The sequence below is a fragment of the Sorex araneus genome, chromosome 4 (assembly GCF_027595985.1).
Source record: "Sorex araneus isolate mSorAra2 chromosome 4, mSorAra2.pri, whole genome shotgun sequence".
NCBI lineage: Eukaryota > Metazoa > Chordata > Mammalia > Eulipotyphla > Soricidae > Sorex > Sorex araneus.
In genome coordinates this window covers 193,971,515-193,986,003 of record NC_073305.1, presented here as the reverse complement: position 1 = coordinate 193,986,003, position 14,489 = coordinate 193,971,515, and the positions used below count along the sequence as shown (strand labels likewise).

At 46.7% G+C, this 14,489-nt stretch overlaps 1 protein-coding gene across 2 annotated transcripts in view; it reads left to right on the top strand.

The window, feature by feature from the left end:
- Positions 1 to 2,093: 2,093 nt before the first annotated feature.
- Positions 2,094 to 14,489, top strand: part of BAIAP2L1 (BAR/IMD domain containing adaptor protein 2 like 1) — an 80,703-nt gene continuing 68,307 nt past the window's right edge. For both annotated transcript variants that reach the window (XM_012934701.2, XM_055136303.1), the window contains exon 1: positions 2,094 to 2,316. In XM_012934701.2, coding sequence (XP_012790155.2) covers positions 2,266 to 2,316 — 51 coding nt within the window. In that variant the 5' untranslated portion in view covers positions 2,094 to 2,265. The remainder of the gene's footprint in view (positions 2,317 to 14,489) is intronic.

The window sequence follows — 14,489 nt, the reverse complement described above, 5'->3', positions numbered from 1 at the left end:
GCCTTACATTCAGCAGACCCAGGTTCAATCCCTAGCACCCCATATGAACCCCTGGGGAACCACCAGGAGTGATCTCCGAGTGCAAAGCCAGATGTAAGCCCTGAGAACTGCCAGGTATTCCCCTCAAACACACAACCACAAATGGTAAGGTCAAGAGTGATTTTACAGGTGGCAAATAAACCCATTTGGTCAATCTTAGGAGCCAAATGATTAAAAATCTGGAAATGAAGGAGGCAGCTGCCCCCACCGCCCGGACCCATGACTGATGGGGTGTTTGCCTCACATAACCTTTTGGTTTCCAAGTATGGCATGTTTTATAGCCTGCAAAAACCGATAGCACGTCCCAGAGTCCAGGTGGTTTTTCTGTTCCGTTCCAAGTCCAGCGCATCTCCTATGCCTGGCCTTCCTATTTGGGCCACACAGCGATGTCTTTGGGCACCTTTCCCATTGAGCTTCACAACAGGAGCTATACAGCACCTCCACAGACTGCAGGCCAAACACCATACAACTGTGCCCAATTTCCAGTTTTCAAAAACTGGAACGCCCTCCCCTTTCTGTGTGATTGTGGCAAAGATGAAGAGGGAGCTAGAGCCTAGGAGAAGCCTGTTCTGCATTTTCAGACTGAGGTGAAGCTGGAATGAGGCAAAAACGGAACCTCAGGAACACCATAACCTGCTTAGACTTTGGATGCCGGAAGGAAGACTAAGCTCTCAACACACCCATATCAGTGGTTTTCTAAACTGTGTAAAGATTTTGAGGCGGGAGTGGTTAAATAGTATTAGTTATATTGCATTCTCATTGTAAAGCTCAGAAATGTAATGCCTTTTCTATATCCAGATCTTGTCATTCCTTAGGTTTTCTAGATATATTTGAAATATAGTCCTTTTCTGTACCTATAATGGCTTGTATCCTGAAGTCTTCTAGGTCGGCGAGAGAGGTGCGTGGGGAGAAATTGAGCAAGAGCAGCAAAATAACCCCAGAGATTTAGATTTTTCTTCCCGAGGTCCTGCAAAAGTTAGGTTTGAGTTAGTGGGCAGAGTGCCTGCAGAAAGTGTGGGTCTCCGGGCCTCCGGAGCCAACGCCCTGTGAGACACTAGAGGGCTCCAGGTCCACAGAGATCTGCAGTGCTGGGCCTACGTACTGACCAAGCCGCCTCCCAAAGGTCTCCTATCCTGATTGTGCGACCCCTGCAGCTGCGGGAAGAAGGCACCAGGACACCGCCCCGCCCATCTGGCTCGATTTTCCTCCGCCCCGCCTACCGGGGGGGGGTGGCTTTAGAAGACCCGCCCACCACTCCGCCTCAGGGAGCCCCACCCCGCTCACTGGCCCCCGCCCACTACGGCTCCGTGGCCCACCCACCGGGCAGCCTCCGGTGGAGCAGCCTAGTCAGGCTCACTCGGGGCCGCCTCGGGTGCGGACCATCCATCCCCCGCTCCCCCATTCTGCTCGGTTCTACCCATTCCCGCCTCATCAGGTGCGGCTGGTCCGCCCACCCCAGGCTCCTCAGGTGGGGCCGCCTGGATCACGCCCCTCGACTTCCTGAGGCGGGGTTCCCCCTCCCCGGCCCGTTCGGCCCCGCCCAGCAGAGCCTGCTAAGTGGGCCGCCTGCCCACCTCTCACTCGGCCACGCCCACCCCTCTCCTCAGGTGCGGCCGCTTGCTCACCCTCACTCGGCCACGCCCACCCCTCTTCTCAGCTGAGGTCGCCTGCCCACCCCTCACTCAGCCATGCCCACCCCTCTCCTCAGGTGGGGCCGCCTGCCCACCCTCACTCGGCCACATCCACCATCACCCTCAGGTGGGGCCTCCTGCCTACTCTCACTCGGCCACGCCCACCCGAGAGTCTCCTCAGGAGGGGCCGCCTACCCACCCTCACTCGGCCACGCCCACCCGTCTCTTAAGGTGGGGCCGCCCCGCCCATTCTACTCGGCCACGCCCACCCGTCTCCTCAGGTGGGGCCGCCCCGCCCCCGGCCGCCCGGCCCCGCCCCCGGCTCCCTCAGGTGGGGCCTCGGGGCCCGCCCAGCTTGTCCCGGCTGCGCCTGTTGCGTCCGCTTGGCTCCTCAGTGTCCGCGGCGGTCGCGGCGCCGCAGGTTTTGACATTCGGGGGGCCGAGGCGCGCGCGGGCACTCCGGACGGCCGGCGGTGGCGGCAGCCGCGCCCCCACGGTTCCGCGCTCGCTCCCGCGGACTCCCCGCCGCGCAGAGTCGGGCGGCCACGAGGCCCGGCCGCGTCGTCCCGCGCTTCTCAGCTCGGCGGCCGCAGCCATGTCGCGGGGGCCGGAGGAGGTGAAGCGGCTCGCGGAGAGCACCTACCGGGTGAGCGGCCCGGGACGGCTGGGGCCGGGGGAGGGGGGGGGGCGGCGCGAGGCAGGGACCCTGAAGTGTTGAGGGAGCCCCGGGCGCGGGACGGCGAGAGCCCCGGGAGGGTCCACCTCAGGGCCCACCTAGCGTCCGGGCGGGAACTTCGCGGCCGCGCCCCACCGACCACTCTTCCCTCACAGGGCTGTGAGGAGGCGCCGCGCCGCAGGGGTCGCGACACCCGCGGGTCCCCGGCTGCAGCCGAGCGGGTCCCGCGGATCGGGGCTGGAGGCCGAGTGTGGAGCTGTCTCCCGAGAGCTTATTGGGGGTTATGGGACCCACGGGCGCCCGGGGTTTGACCTAACCGTGAGGAATGTGTTGGTTCCATAACCTTGCATTTATTATGAAAGGATTTTTCCAGAAGCAGACACAGACTTAGGATTAGTGGCCAGTTTAGTGAGTTTAAGTACTTATAAATGAATTCCACTTGAAATCAGATATGTGTTTAATCGTCTGCTATTAATAGAACACAAAACAACTTTTGTTTTAATTTGGCTTGGGCTCACGGAACCCAAGTTCTCTGAATTCATGTAACTGTTGGTAAGACTCACCATTTGGATTTGGGTTCTTTTGTTTTTTGGGGTTTTTTTGTATGTGTGGCCGCACCTCGGGAGTGCTTTATTCAGGGCTTTACTCCTGGCTCAGTGCTCAGCGGTCACTCCTGGTGGGTCTCAAGGGAGTGCCAGAATGGAGCCTGGGTCTCAGTGTGAAAAGCACCTTACCCCATCCCTGTACTACTTCTCTGGCCCCATTTGGTCACTTTTGTAGATTTCTTAGGCCCCTAAAATTTAGTTTCTAGATTTGCAAGGTCTGGGTAAATTTCTGAAATCACAGTTCATTTGACTGATAGATTCATCACCTTTTTTTAGGTTTTGAAGATTTCACTTCCTGATAAACAAATACCCAAATATTATAACATTAATTATACTATATGGAAATGGACAGAGTTGCCACAGCATTTGGGACCTTAGTAACCCCCAGTAACCCCTGACCAAAATCTGTTCCTTACTGTGTTTTCTTAATAAAGTCAATTTTTAGAAATCTCAGAAATGTGTACTGGGATTGTTAATGTTTAAGTTACCTTGGAGATGGTGGGAGAGGAAGTGCGTGGTGTTTACAGATAGTTAAATAAACATTCTCAGACAGAGATGTCCTCACTATGATGATTACGGAGAAAGAAAAACTGTCTTTGAGGAATGCAGATTATTGCATATTGGAGGTAGTGTCCAAGTATTTGTTCCAGCACAGAAACGCATGACCAGAGAAATGCCTTTTTCCCTTCCTCCAAGAGCAGACACACCAGTCTTTCCAATTTGAGGTGAGATGCCAGTTTGAGACAGGCCATCGAATGTTCCTGAATAAGTCTTTCTGACTTTCACTTAGGATGACTCAGAAGAGGGGCTGTACTCTGAATTGCAGTGCCAACCACTTTGGCATATCTCTCTCTCTTTCTTTTTTTCCCTTTTTGGGTCACACCTGGAGAGGCACAGGGATTTCTCCTGGGTCTGCACTCAGGAATGAATTACTCCTGGTGGTGCTCAGGGGACCATATGAGATCCTGGGAATTGAACCTGGATCAGCTGCATGCAAGGCAAACTCCCTACCCACTGTGTTACCGCTCCAGCCCTGGCATATCTCTTTACCCCAAAAATTGAAGGGCAGAAGGGGAAAAAAGTATGGATTTCATCATCAGAGTTACATGGATAGACAGGAGGCAATGCAAATCAAATCATTCTCCTGTTTTGAAAGACTGAAAATCCGAGACCGTTTATTTGCTTTTCATTCCCAAGTGTCTTAAAACATGTTCAAAATTAACAAATAAACATTTGTTTGATTTTAATCACTGTTTACTCCTTAATGTTTGGGGATCACTTCTCCCCTTTTCCCCAGTGTGGAGGTGGTGGGATAAGAATCCACAGCTACAGGCTTGGGATATAGCTCAGAAGTAGAACACTTGTCCTGTATGTGTGAAGCCCTGGGTTCAATTCCCAGCACAGTGCTTAAAAAAATAGAGGAAAGAAAAAGAGAATTCAGACCTCTAGAGGTTATATGCAATCTGTAAAGTGAATGCTGCTTGTTCATGCTTTAGCTCTGATGGAAATATACAGAGAAATTGTACCTTCATGGGTCTGCTCCGGAGACTGAAATCCTTTCACCACTTCCTCATTGGGTTCTGAAAATAATTTAAGCTTAATATGGCCAAAACCTATCAGGACATGAATATTATTTTTTTAAATGAAATTTCCTTTATATTACTAGCAATCTACAATATTTTACTAATAGAGACACCATTTAACCAGGAGCATTTACAAAGGGCACCTGCAAATGAGATTTTACAGCTTGCTGGTATTGATTTTTAATTTTTATTTTTTTAAGTACTCAAATGTCTCCAACTTTGAAGTAAAGGGGGAAAACTCTGTAGAGAAAATGGGGGATTATAAAGTGACATGATTCTCTGTGTATGCAGTATCAAGTATCTTTAAATATTTATTTACACATTTGCTGAGTTTTCTAAAATATATACTTAGACAAATGCGTCTTGAGGTACCGTGCCAATTCCCCAGGGAATGTGTGTTTTATGGCTTTTCAAACAAATGGCACAATAAATCAGTGCCAGATTGTCAAGTTAGGTCACTGTTGCTAATTAGAGTTAAGCTCAAGAGCCTCACTTTTGTCTACATTGTCTCTAATTTGTCCTAGGTAGCTTCTTGTGATTTTACACGGTTTTCTGATGAGTACATCCTCTAATGGTATAAGGAAAAAGTCAAGGTTTTTTTTTTTTTAAGTCTTTAATTATGAGTAATCACAGCCTTCCTAGAAGTTAGGACTCAGAGTTTTAGGAAGGTGTGAGGGATGAGGGTGACATCTGCCAGGGATGTTGTGCCTACATTATTCTTGCTAAAGCAGCAGTAGGGGGTGGGGATGGGGGTGTGAATGATACTTGCAGGGGGTACAGGGGAGACAGAGGACACAAAAGTCTTTGTTTAAATGTCACCTTCTCAAACAGCTCTTAAAAATTCAGGCAAGGGTCAGGGATGTGGCCCAGAGGTAGAGCCCTTCTTTGCATGTGTCAGGCCCTGCTGAGTGAATCCCCAGCACCTCAAAACAAGCAAACATATAAAATTGCCCACTAGAGCTGTTCATCTCCCAGGTTCTCCTAGTGCTGGCTTACCTTCTCCTCCCAGACCACTTGCTGTGCTAGTTTATTATATTTCTTCCCACTCCAGTTAGAATTTGAGTATTGAAACAAATGAAACAGGAGCACATATTTGTTGAATAGATTAGCACTTAATTAATTTACTTAGCAACATACCCTGTGCTTGCCAAGATTTCCTTTCCTCCCTTGACACTGAGAGCTTTGGTTTCATCAGAGTGTACATGAGCCCTGGAGGTGAGGATATGGATTCTGCCAGTGAGAAACAGAAGACCAAACCAAGTGCCTTTAGCCCACATGCTACTCACCCCTCTCTTATAAAAAAAAAAAAATAGTAATGAGGGCCTGGGATGTGACTGAAAGAGGTAGAGGACATACGTGGCATGTGCAGGATCCCCAGTTTGATCACATCCCCCTCTTGCCCTTCACCCAGCCCCCATCAGATGTGGCTCTGGTGGCCCCTGATTTTGCTGACTCCAGTGAACTGTCAGGCTGCAATCTCCAAGCTGTGTAGCACAGGGAGTGGTCCCAGGGCCTCTCTCAGCACCCCTGGGTGTGGTCATATTAAAAAAATAGTTATTTTATTTCTAGTGACCCACAAATGCACAATCCAAAATACATTTCATATTTTGGTGGTCTAAGATGTCATCTACATTTTCTTTCATTCTGTCATCATCAGCATGCTTTGTTGTTGTTGGTTTTTATTTCTGTTTTTTGGTTGTTTTTTTTTTTTATGGGGTTGAGGGGGCAGAATCCTCCCCATTGATACATTGGCACCCAATAGGCACTGTCATGATACATGGCTTGGTGAGGGCCTGAGCATTGGGTGCTAGCAAGGGCCTGACTTTGTTGGGGGAGGGAAGCCAGACAGTGTTGGGAGGGGCCCTGCATGGTAAGGATTACACTCGTGACCTCACACAGGCAAGGCATGTGCTCCATCCCTTTGAACTGTCTCCCCAACCCCATCATCATTATCTTTTAGACAAACCTTTTTTTAAGTAAGGTGCTTTTGTTTTCCTATTGCTAAAGTAAGCAGTCTTGGCATGTGTACTAGGTTTAGTTTGCTTAATGGCTTTTTATTTTCTAGACATGGGTTTAAATGGGGCTCTGTGAGTCAAGTCTCCTGCCTGGCTAGTTTATAGCATGGAGTTTGCTGAGTTTGCTGTATAGATCTAACTCTTCACACATTAAATTCTCTTTCTTTCACTTTCTTTCTTACTCACACTGGGCAGTACTCTTTGTTCAGGGATCATTCTTACATGGTGTCAGGGATTGAACTTGGGTCAGCCACATGCATGGCAAGCACCTTACTGTATGTTGTATTTAATTTATGCTTTTTATTTCATTGCTGTGACTATATGCGCTATTTTATCTGTCCCATAAAACTCCTTACTGTAGGCATGCTGATGCCCAGACCACTTATTGGCTCCATGATGACAGAAAAAGAATAAGAATCCTCTGCTGGGTCGGAGACAGTGGGTAGGGCACTGCCTTGCAGGAAGCTGACCCCATTTCTATCCTCAGCACTGCATATATTCCCCAAAACCCTGCCAGGAATTATCTCTGAGCACAGCTGGGTGTGGCCCAAAAACAAAAAAGAAAAAGACTCAGATGCTAGGTGGCATCAGGCAGAAGGGGGTGCAGGGTACCAAACACTGACCCAAGCAACTCAGTATTACAGCTTCTTGACTGGTAAAATAGAAACAGAGTCAAAAGAATGAATATCAGGTAAGTGCCCTGACTTTGTTGGGGGAGGGAAGCTGGAGCAACACAACAGCTTGTAGAGTGCTTGCTTTGCATGTGGCTACCCTAGGTTCCATCCTTGGTACCCCATGTAGTCCTTTGAGGCCCTCCAGGAATGATCCCTGAGCGTAGATCCAGGAATAATTCTTGAGCATTGTTGGGTTTATACCCTACCCACCTCTTACCCCCCCAAAACCCCCCAGTGAATGTCTTTTTCTGTTATAACTTCTTTTTTTCCTCCCCATACTGGAGAGAGATTTGAGAACAACTTTCATTGCTAAGCAGACAGAGAGCAGCATTCTTATTATGAAGCCTGGGAATCTAGAACCAAGTAGACAGGAACACCATTCCCAGGCTTCAGGGTACTTGTAGGTTGACATTTGTAGCATTATTTCAGTATTGGGCATTAGTTCTTATCTTTTACCTCTTATAGTAAGCATTGGGCTGATCTTTGAGGGAACTCTAATGAGTATGAATGACAACCCACTGAATTTTTGTTTTCCTCAACATTCCACACAGCTCTTCATTCTGTATTTCCAGAGTAAGAATGATAAAAGTGGGACTGGAGTGATAGTATAGTGGGGAGGGCACTTACCTTGCATGTGACCAACCCAGGTTTGATCCCTCATATCCCATATGATCCCCCCATACAGCTCCAGGATTAACCCCTGAGCAACCGCTGGGTATGGCCCCCACACAAAAAACAAACCAAATAAAGAAATAACAGACAGTAAATTAACTTATTTCTTGTTCCTTACAAAGTTTTGTTTCTAAACTTTGTAGGGAGGGGTTTAGGCCACACCCTCTGGTACTCGAGCTTTTCCTGGCTCTTTGCTCAGAAGGGACCACTGTCCATGCTTAGGGGACCATATGCAGTGCCAAAGATAAAACTGGGGTCAGCTGTACACAAGGCAAGCCACTTACCTGCTGTACTCCCTCTCTAGGCCATTGTCTCGGTCTTTTTATTGAACGATGATACACAGAAAGGTGTGGTGCAGTGCAGAAAGTTTGCTGACGTGTGGCAAACCCAGCATACCTATGTAACAGTACCCAAAGCGTGCAGCCAACCATAGCAGGCCCCTGCAGTTTCTCTCATGTCCCTTTAGGCACCTTAGTCCTTTTGAGGAGCTATTCTAACTCCTGACAGCACTGGCTGGCTGGCTGGCTTGGTTTGTCTGCCTTCTTTCACTGATGGTCGTGGGAGGATTGTAGTCATCTTACTTTTCTGTGTAGTGATGCAGTGTGAATATATCATAGACCATGGTGTCTTCTGTTGAAGGGCATTTGGATTGTTTTCAGATGACTACAGGATGCTCTTAGAGCTGGCTGATGGCCCAGGTCCTCACTTCTCTAGGGTATATACTTAAGAGTGAGGTGTAGGTATTTCAGTATTTGATTGGGTTTAATCTGCCCCATACTTTTCCAAAGTGGTTCCACCAGTTTATGTCCCCACCCCAATGTGTGGGAACACCAGCCTGGGCTCTGTGTGCACACCAGTAGTTGATATAGTTTAGGCCTTTCCCATGGTGTCTGCTAATAGGAACTTGTCAGCCACACAAAACTGGAGCCAGAGAGAATACCAGAGTTAAAGTGCTTGCCTTGCATGCAGCAGACTCCAGTTTGGTCCCTGGTACCACAGGGTCTCACAGCATCACTGGATGCAGACTTGGAGGCCCTGAACACCACTTCCTCAGTCTCTTGCATTGAGCCACCAGCACGGTTAGCCGAGAATCACCAGGAGGGACACCCATGTCAGGAGAGACACTCACCACTGACAACCTACAGTGGTTGAACATCTATAACCCTAGATGGAACATGTTATGGTTGAACGTCTATAACCCTAGATGGAACCTGATCCCTATAGGGGACTCAGGTGTCAGAATAGATCCTAGGAAATATGGGCCCGAGAGAAGTTTGGTATTCTGTAGAATAAGACATGAATTGATTTCATTAGCCTTGAAAGCCATTACAGCTGAAGATATCATTTTATTTATTTATTTGAAAAAAGAAAAGTTTATTGGAAAGTAGAAAAGAAAAATAATTCTTCCCCAGGAGGGAAGGAGCTTCGTATAGTTAATATAGAACTAAGCTTACTTTTTACTTTTTTTTGCTTTGGAGCCAACACCTGTTCCAATATTCAGGGATCACTCCTGGTGGTGCCTGGGGGACCACATGCAGTGCAAAATGGAACCAGGGTCAGTCCCATGCAAGGCAGATGCCTTATCCCAATACTATCTCTCTGGCCCATCAGAAGCTTTTTAAAACTATAGTTTTCCCTGATAACAGAAAATTTCCAAACTTGCTTTGAGTATTTACATCTTCCTGCAGTAAAAGCCTGACTTCCACAATGCAGAGATAACACTGTTAACTTGCTGCTCTTTGCTTTATTTCTGTCCCTTACCATGTCAATGCATATCCATGCTTAGTCATTTTGATGACTCCACAGTACTATATTCTTCATCATCATCTATTGATCTGCTGCCCTGCTATTCGATAGGAGATCGTTACCATTTGCTCTTAGAGCACTCCAGTGAACATCAGTGTAGCAATCGCTTTGCACAAATCCATGGTATTTCACTTAAGCTAAATTCCCAGGAGGGAGTGTGGGTCAAAGGGTAGGTTTACAATTTAAAGCATATTTGCAACATGTTGCAAAATGCCTTCCAGAAAACATGCCCATATAATGCTGTAATCTGTGTGAAATCCACCTTTCCTGAATCCCAACCAATTAAGGAGATCTTTTAAAACTGACACTTTAAAAAAAAAAAAAGTCCCTTGAGAATTTAAAAACAAAACAGTAGTTTTTTAAAAAAAAAGTACCTGTAATATATAGTAGTTATGAGCTAGTAGTTATGAACGTTGGCCGGGAGAGCCCCAGAGATTTCATTTCTACCATTATTGTCTGCCACTATCTCTCCCATAAACTTTGTACTTATATATATATATATATATATATATATAGAGAGAGAGAGAGAGAGAGAGAGAGAGAGAGAGAGAGAGTAATTACAGCTCTGTGGCCTTTTGGACCTATATACTTTTTTTTTTTTTTTTTTTTTTTTTTGCTTTTTGGGGTCATACCTGGCAATGCTCAGGGATCACTTCTGGCTCTGCACTCAGAAAATACTCCTGGCAGTCATGGGGGGAGGGGATGCATATGGGATTCCAGGATCAAACCCGGGTTGACCATGTGCCAGGCAAATGCTCTGCCCACTGTACTATCACTCAGGCCCCAGACCTATATACTTTTGTTTTTATTTTTTCTCACCCTTAATTTTTGTACTTCTGCTCATGTTTTTCAAACCTAAATCTGTCTGTGCTCTCTTTTTTTTTTATTATTTTTTTCGGAGTGGGGTGGGAGGGTTGCTGGAGGTGGTCAGTGCATACCCGACTGAGCTCAGGTATCACTCTTACCAGAGCTGGGGGAACATATGGTGTACCGGGGATCGAATCTGAGTCAGATGAATGCAAGGCAAGCTCCCTACCCACTGTACTGTCTCTCTGGTCCTACTATCCTAATTTTAAAGACCATATTCTGTTTGTAACAGCTGCCTTAATTCTATATGGATAAAGTTGAGAATTATGTAATTAGATGAAGTGTTCTTAGTTTCTCTTTTATTCTAAAATAAATGAATGTGCTTCCAGGATGTGTTTCCAATCCAGGAAGCAAAATAAATGAACAGCCCTCAGAGATGAAACTGATATCTAAGGCCGCCTGGGAGAGTTCCAGGTTGCTTTAGAGAGAACAGGGATGGGTGAAGATACCATTGGATTTGTTGCTTAAATGGGGCTTATTTATGTGGTCCATAGGTAGTTAAACAGTTCCCAAAACAATAGTAATTCCTTATTCCTGGACAAGGTGCAGAAAACTTTCATTTCTGACGTCTATGCTATCTTCTAGAATGATTAGTCACTGTCACTGTCATCCCATTGCTCATCGATTTGTTCGAGTGGGCACCAGTAATGTCTCTCGATTGTGAGACTTATTTGTTACTGTTTTTGGCACATCCAATACGCCATGAGTAGCTTGCCAGGCTCTGCCGTGTGGGTGCGATACTCTTGGTAGCTTGCCGGGATCTCCGAGAGGGGCAGGGGAATCAAACATGGGTCGGCCGCGTGAAAGGCGAACGCCCTACCCGCTGTGCTATCGCTCCAGCCCCTAGAATGATTACATTTTATTTATGTGAGTGGATTGCTTTTATGATACATATGTGGAAAGAAAAATAGACGGGCCAGAGAGAGAGCTCAGTGGGTTGGCATGCCTGTTGTGGGTTCAGGAAGCCGGGATTTCATCCTCATGACTGCATGGTTCCCCAGCACCGCCAGGAGCTGGGAGAAACCCCCAAGCACTGCCAGATGTGCCCACCCCCCAAAAAAAAATAGAAATTGATAGATATGTATACCATTTTGATGAGTAAAATTTAAAAATTGGGCTTTCATTATTTTGAAAATTAACTTTTCAAAAATATAGTTTTAAAAACTAGTTTTTTTGTTTGTTTTTTTAACTTATGAGAGTACATTTCTTTTCTGGAGGCAGGAGACCTCCTAGGCAGTGTTGAGGAGGTCTGGGGGTCACTCATGGTTCAGTGCTTGGGCCCAGCAGTGCATGGCTGCATGGCAAGACAGGGAGCTACAGGGCCCCATCCCACAGCATTCAGGAGGATACACCATGCAGTGCTGGGGATGGAACTACACCCACTGTGCCTGCAAGGCAGGGACTCCCGACCACTCAGCTTGCTCTCCAGTCATGAGAATACATTTTTAACATTTGCTATTTATAGTCCATAAATTCCAAGGTTTTTTTTTTTTTCTTTTTCTTTTTGGGTCACACCCAGCAGTGCTCAGGGGTTACTCCCGGCTCTGCAATCAAGAATTACTCCTGGCGGTGCTCGACCATATGGTATACTGGGAATCGAACCCAGGTCAGCTGCGTGCAAGGCAAACGCCCTACCCGCTGTACTATTGCTCCAGCTCCAAATTCCAAGTTTTAACTATCCTTTAAAGCCTGATGTTGCAAACAACTGGTTCCTTTCAGGTCATAGCTGTACCCTTGTAAGGTACAGTTATTAAAAAAAAAAAAAGACATGAAAAGGTGCAGAATTGGTAATAAGTCTGTTAAAAAGTCAGTTGGGGGCTAGAGCAGTAGTATAGTGGGTAAGGATCTTGTCTTGCACATGGCAACCAGGGTTCAATTCCCAGCATCCCGTACGGTTCTCAAAGCACCACAAGGAATAATTCCTGAGTGCAGAGCTAGGAGTCAACCCTGAGAATCGCTGGGTGTGGCCCCCAAACATAAAGGAAACAAGATAAAAAAGTCAGTGGGAATGTCTGAGAGATAGTAGAGGGAATAAGGTATTTGCCTTACATGCCTTGACCCAGTGCTTTTGTAGTTCCCTGAGCACTGCCAGACTATTGTTCTTCTTCGCACAGTCCACTCTCTCTTTTTTTATTTTGCTTTTTGGGTCACACCTGGAGATGCACCGGGGTTACTCCTGCCTCTGCACTCTGGAACCACTCCTGGCGGTGCTCAGGGGACCATATGGGATGCTGGGAATTGAACTCGGGTTGGCCGTGTGCAAGGCAAACACCCTACCCACTGTGCTATCGCTCCAGCCCCCCCCCCTTTTTTTTTTTTTTTGCTTTTTGACAATCCACTCTTAACAATATTAAAAAAAACAGCGTCAGCTAACCAGTCCCATCCTTTGTGTAATCCCAGACTTTTGTATTTACTTGATAATGTCATATTCCTTCATATGATTTTGTTCAGTACCTGTCTCATATATTGTTGTTGAGCTTAAGAGTGATAACACATGAAAACTCTTGGGCTAGGACCAGAGACATAATATAGCAGATAGGATGCTTGTGTTACATCAGGCCAACCGGGGTTCACTTCCCTGTACCCCAAATGATCCGCCAGCACCATCAGGAGTGATCCCTAAGCTCAGAGCTCATGTTTTGTTTGCCTCTGAGTATCCAGAAGGGTGACTGACACATATGCAGAGCTGAATAAATATTTCCTAATAGTGGTGAAATTATTGCTATCAAATGTCCTCTGTCAGTGATATATGCATCCCTTTAGGCTTGTAATTTCTCACTGCTAACGTGTAGTAAGAACAAAACAGTAGTTGTTGAATACATACATGCTTAGTGAAATTAGCTCAAAGGACTAAGCACATTATTGCATGAGGGTAGCCTGGGTTTGATCCCCTGAGCACAAGCCAGGCGTACCCCCCAAGCACACCAGGTGTAGCCCAAACACTCATACCCCTAGCTCCCCCGAAAAACTTGAATAGCTATGCTTATTACACAGTTGTGACTAAAATCCTCTCTCTGTGGCCAGTGAGACTAAAGTAGTGCTCACAGAAGAGTTACTGTGTTCTGAACACCTGCTATACATGTGCCAGGCTTGTTACCATGTTAAATTTGTTTACTTGTGCACCACAGCTGTGCCCAACACTCTGGTCAGCACTGGGAACTGCACTGAAGACAGAGTCCGTGTTTGCTGGAGTTTATAACTCATGGTGGAACAGCCGTGCCCAAGTGTTAGCAGCTGCTGCCTCTTTGCCTTGATAGGTCCTGCCAGGAGCTATCAATTATGTTCTGTCCCCACCCTCTCTCTCAGACGGCTCTACCTCTATCAGTTCAACTTTTTTGACTTTGCTTCAGTATTGAAAGAAAGGAAGAAAAACTTTAAATATACATAGGTTACAGATTTTAGGAAAATTGTAAGACACCTTTGGAAAGTTGGTTGTGTGAGAAGTTGAAGGGAAACAAAAAAGGGCTGGAGAGAAAGTACTGGGGTTAAGACACAAGTCTTGAATGTGGCCACCCCAGTCTTAGGGACCAGCACCACATGGTGGCTATAGCATCTCCAAATGCAACAACTCTGGAGGCCTTTGAGCACCACCAAGGGTGGCTCAGGTGAACCCCTACCCCTCAGGCCTGAGCAACATCTCATTCTCTGTACCTTGCATTGAACTGTGGGCCCAGTACTCTGAGAATTGCAGGGGAAAGAGGAGCGGTGGGGACACTTTAGGTTGTTCTTACTATTATCTGAGAAATATAAACAATGAACTTGAACTGTTTTTTGTTTTGTTTTGTTTTGTTTTTTGGGTCACACCAGGCGATGCACAGGGGTTACTCCTGGCTTTGCACTTAGGAATTACTCCTGGCGGTGCTCGGGGGACCATATGGGATGCTGGGACTCCAACCCAGGTCGGCCGCATGCAAGGCAAAC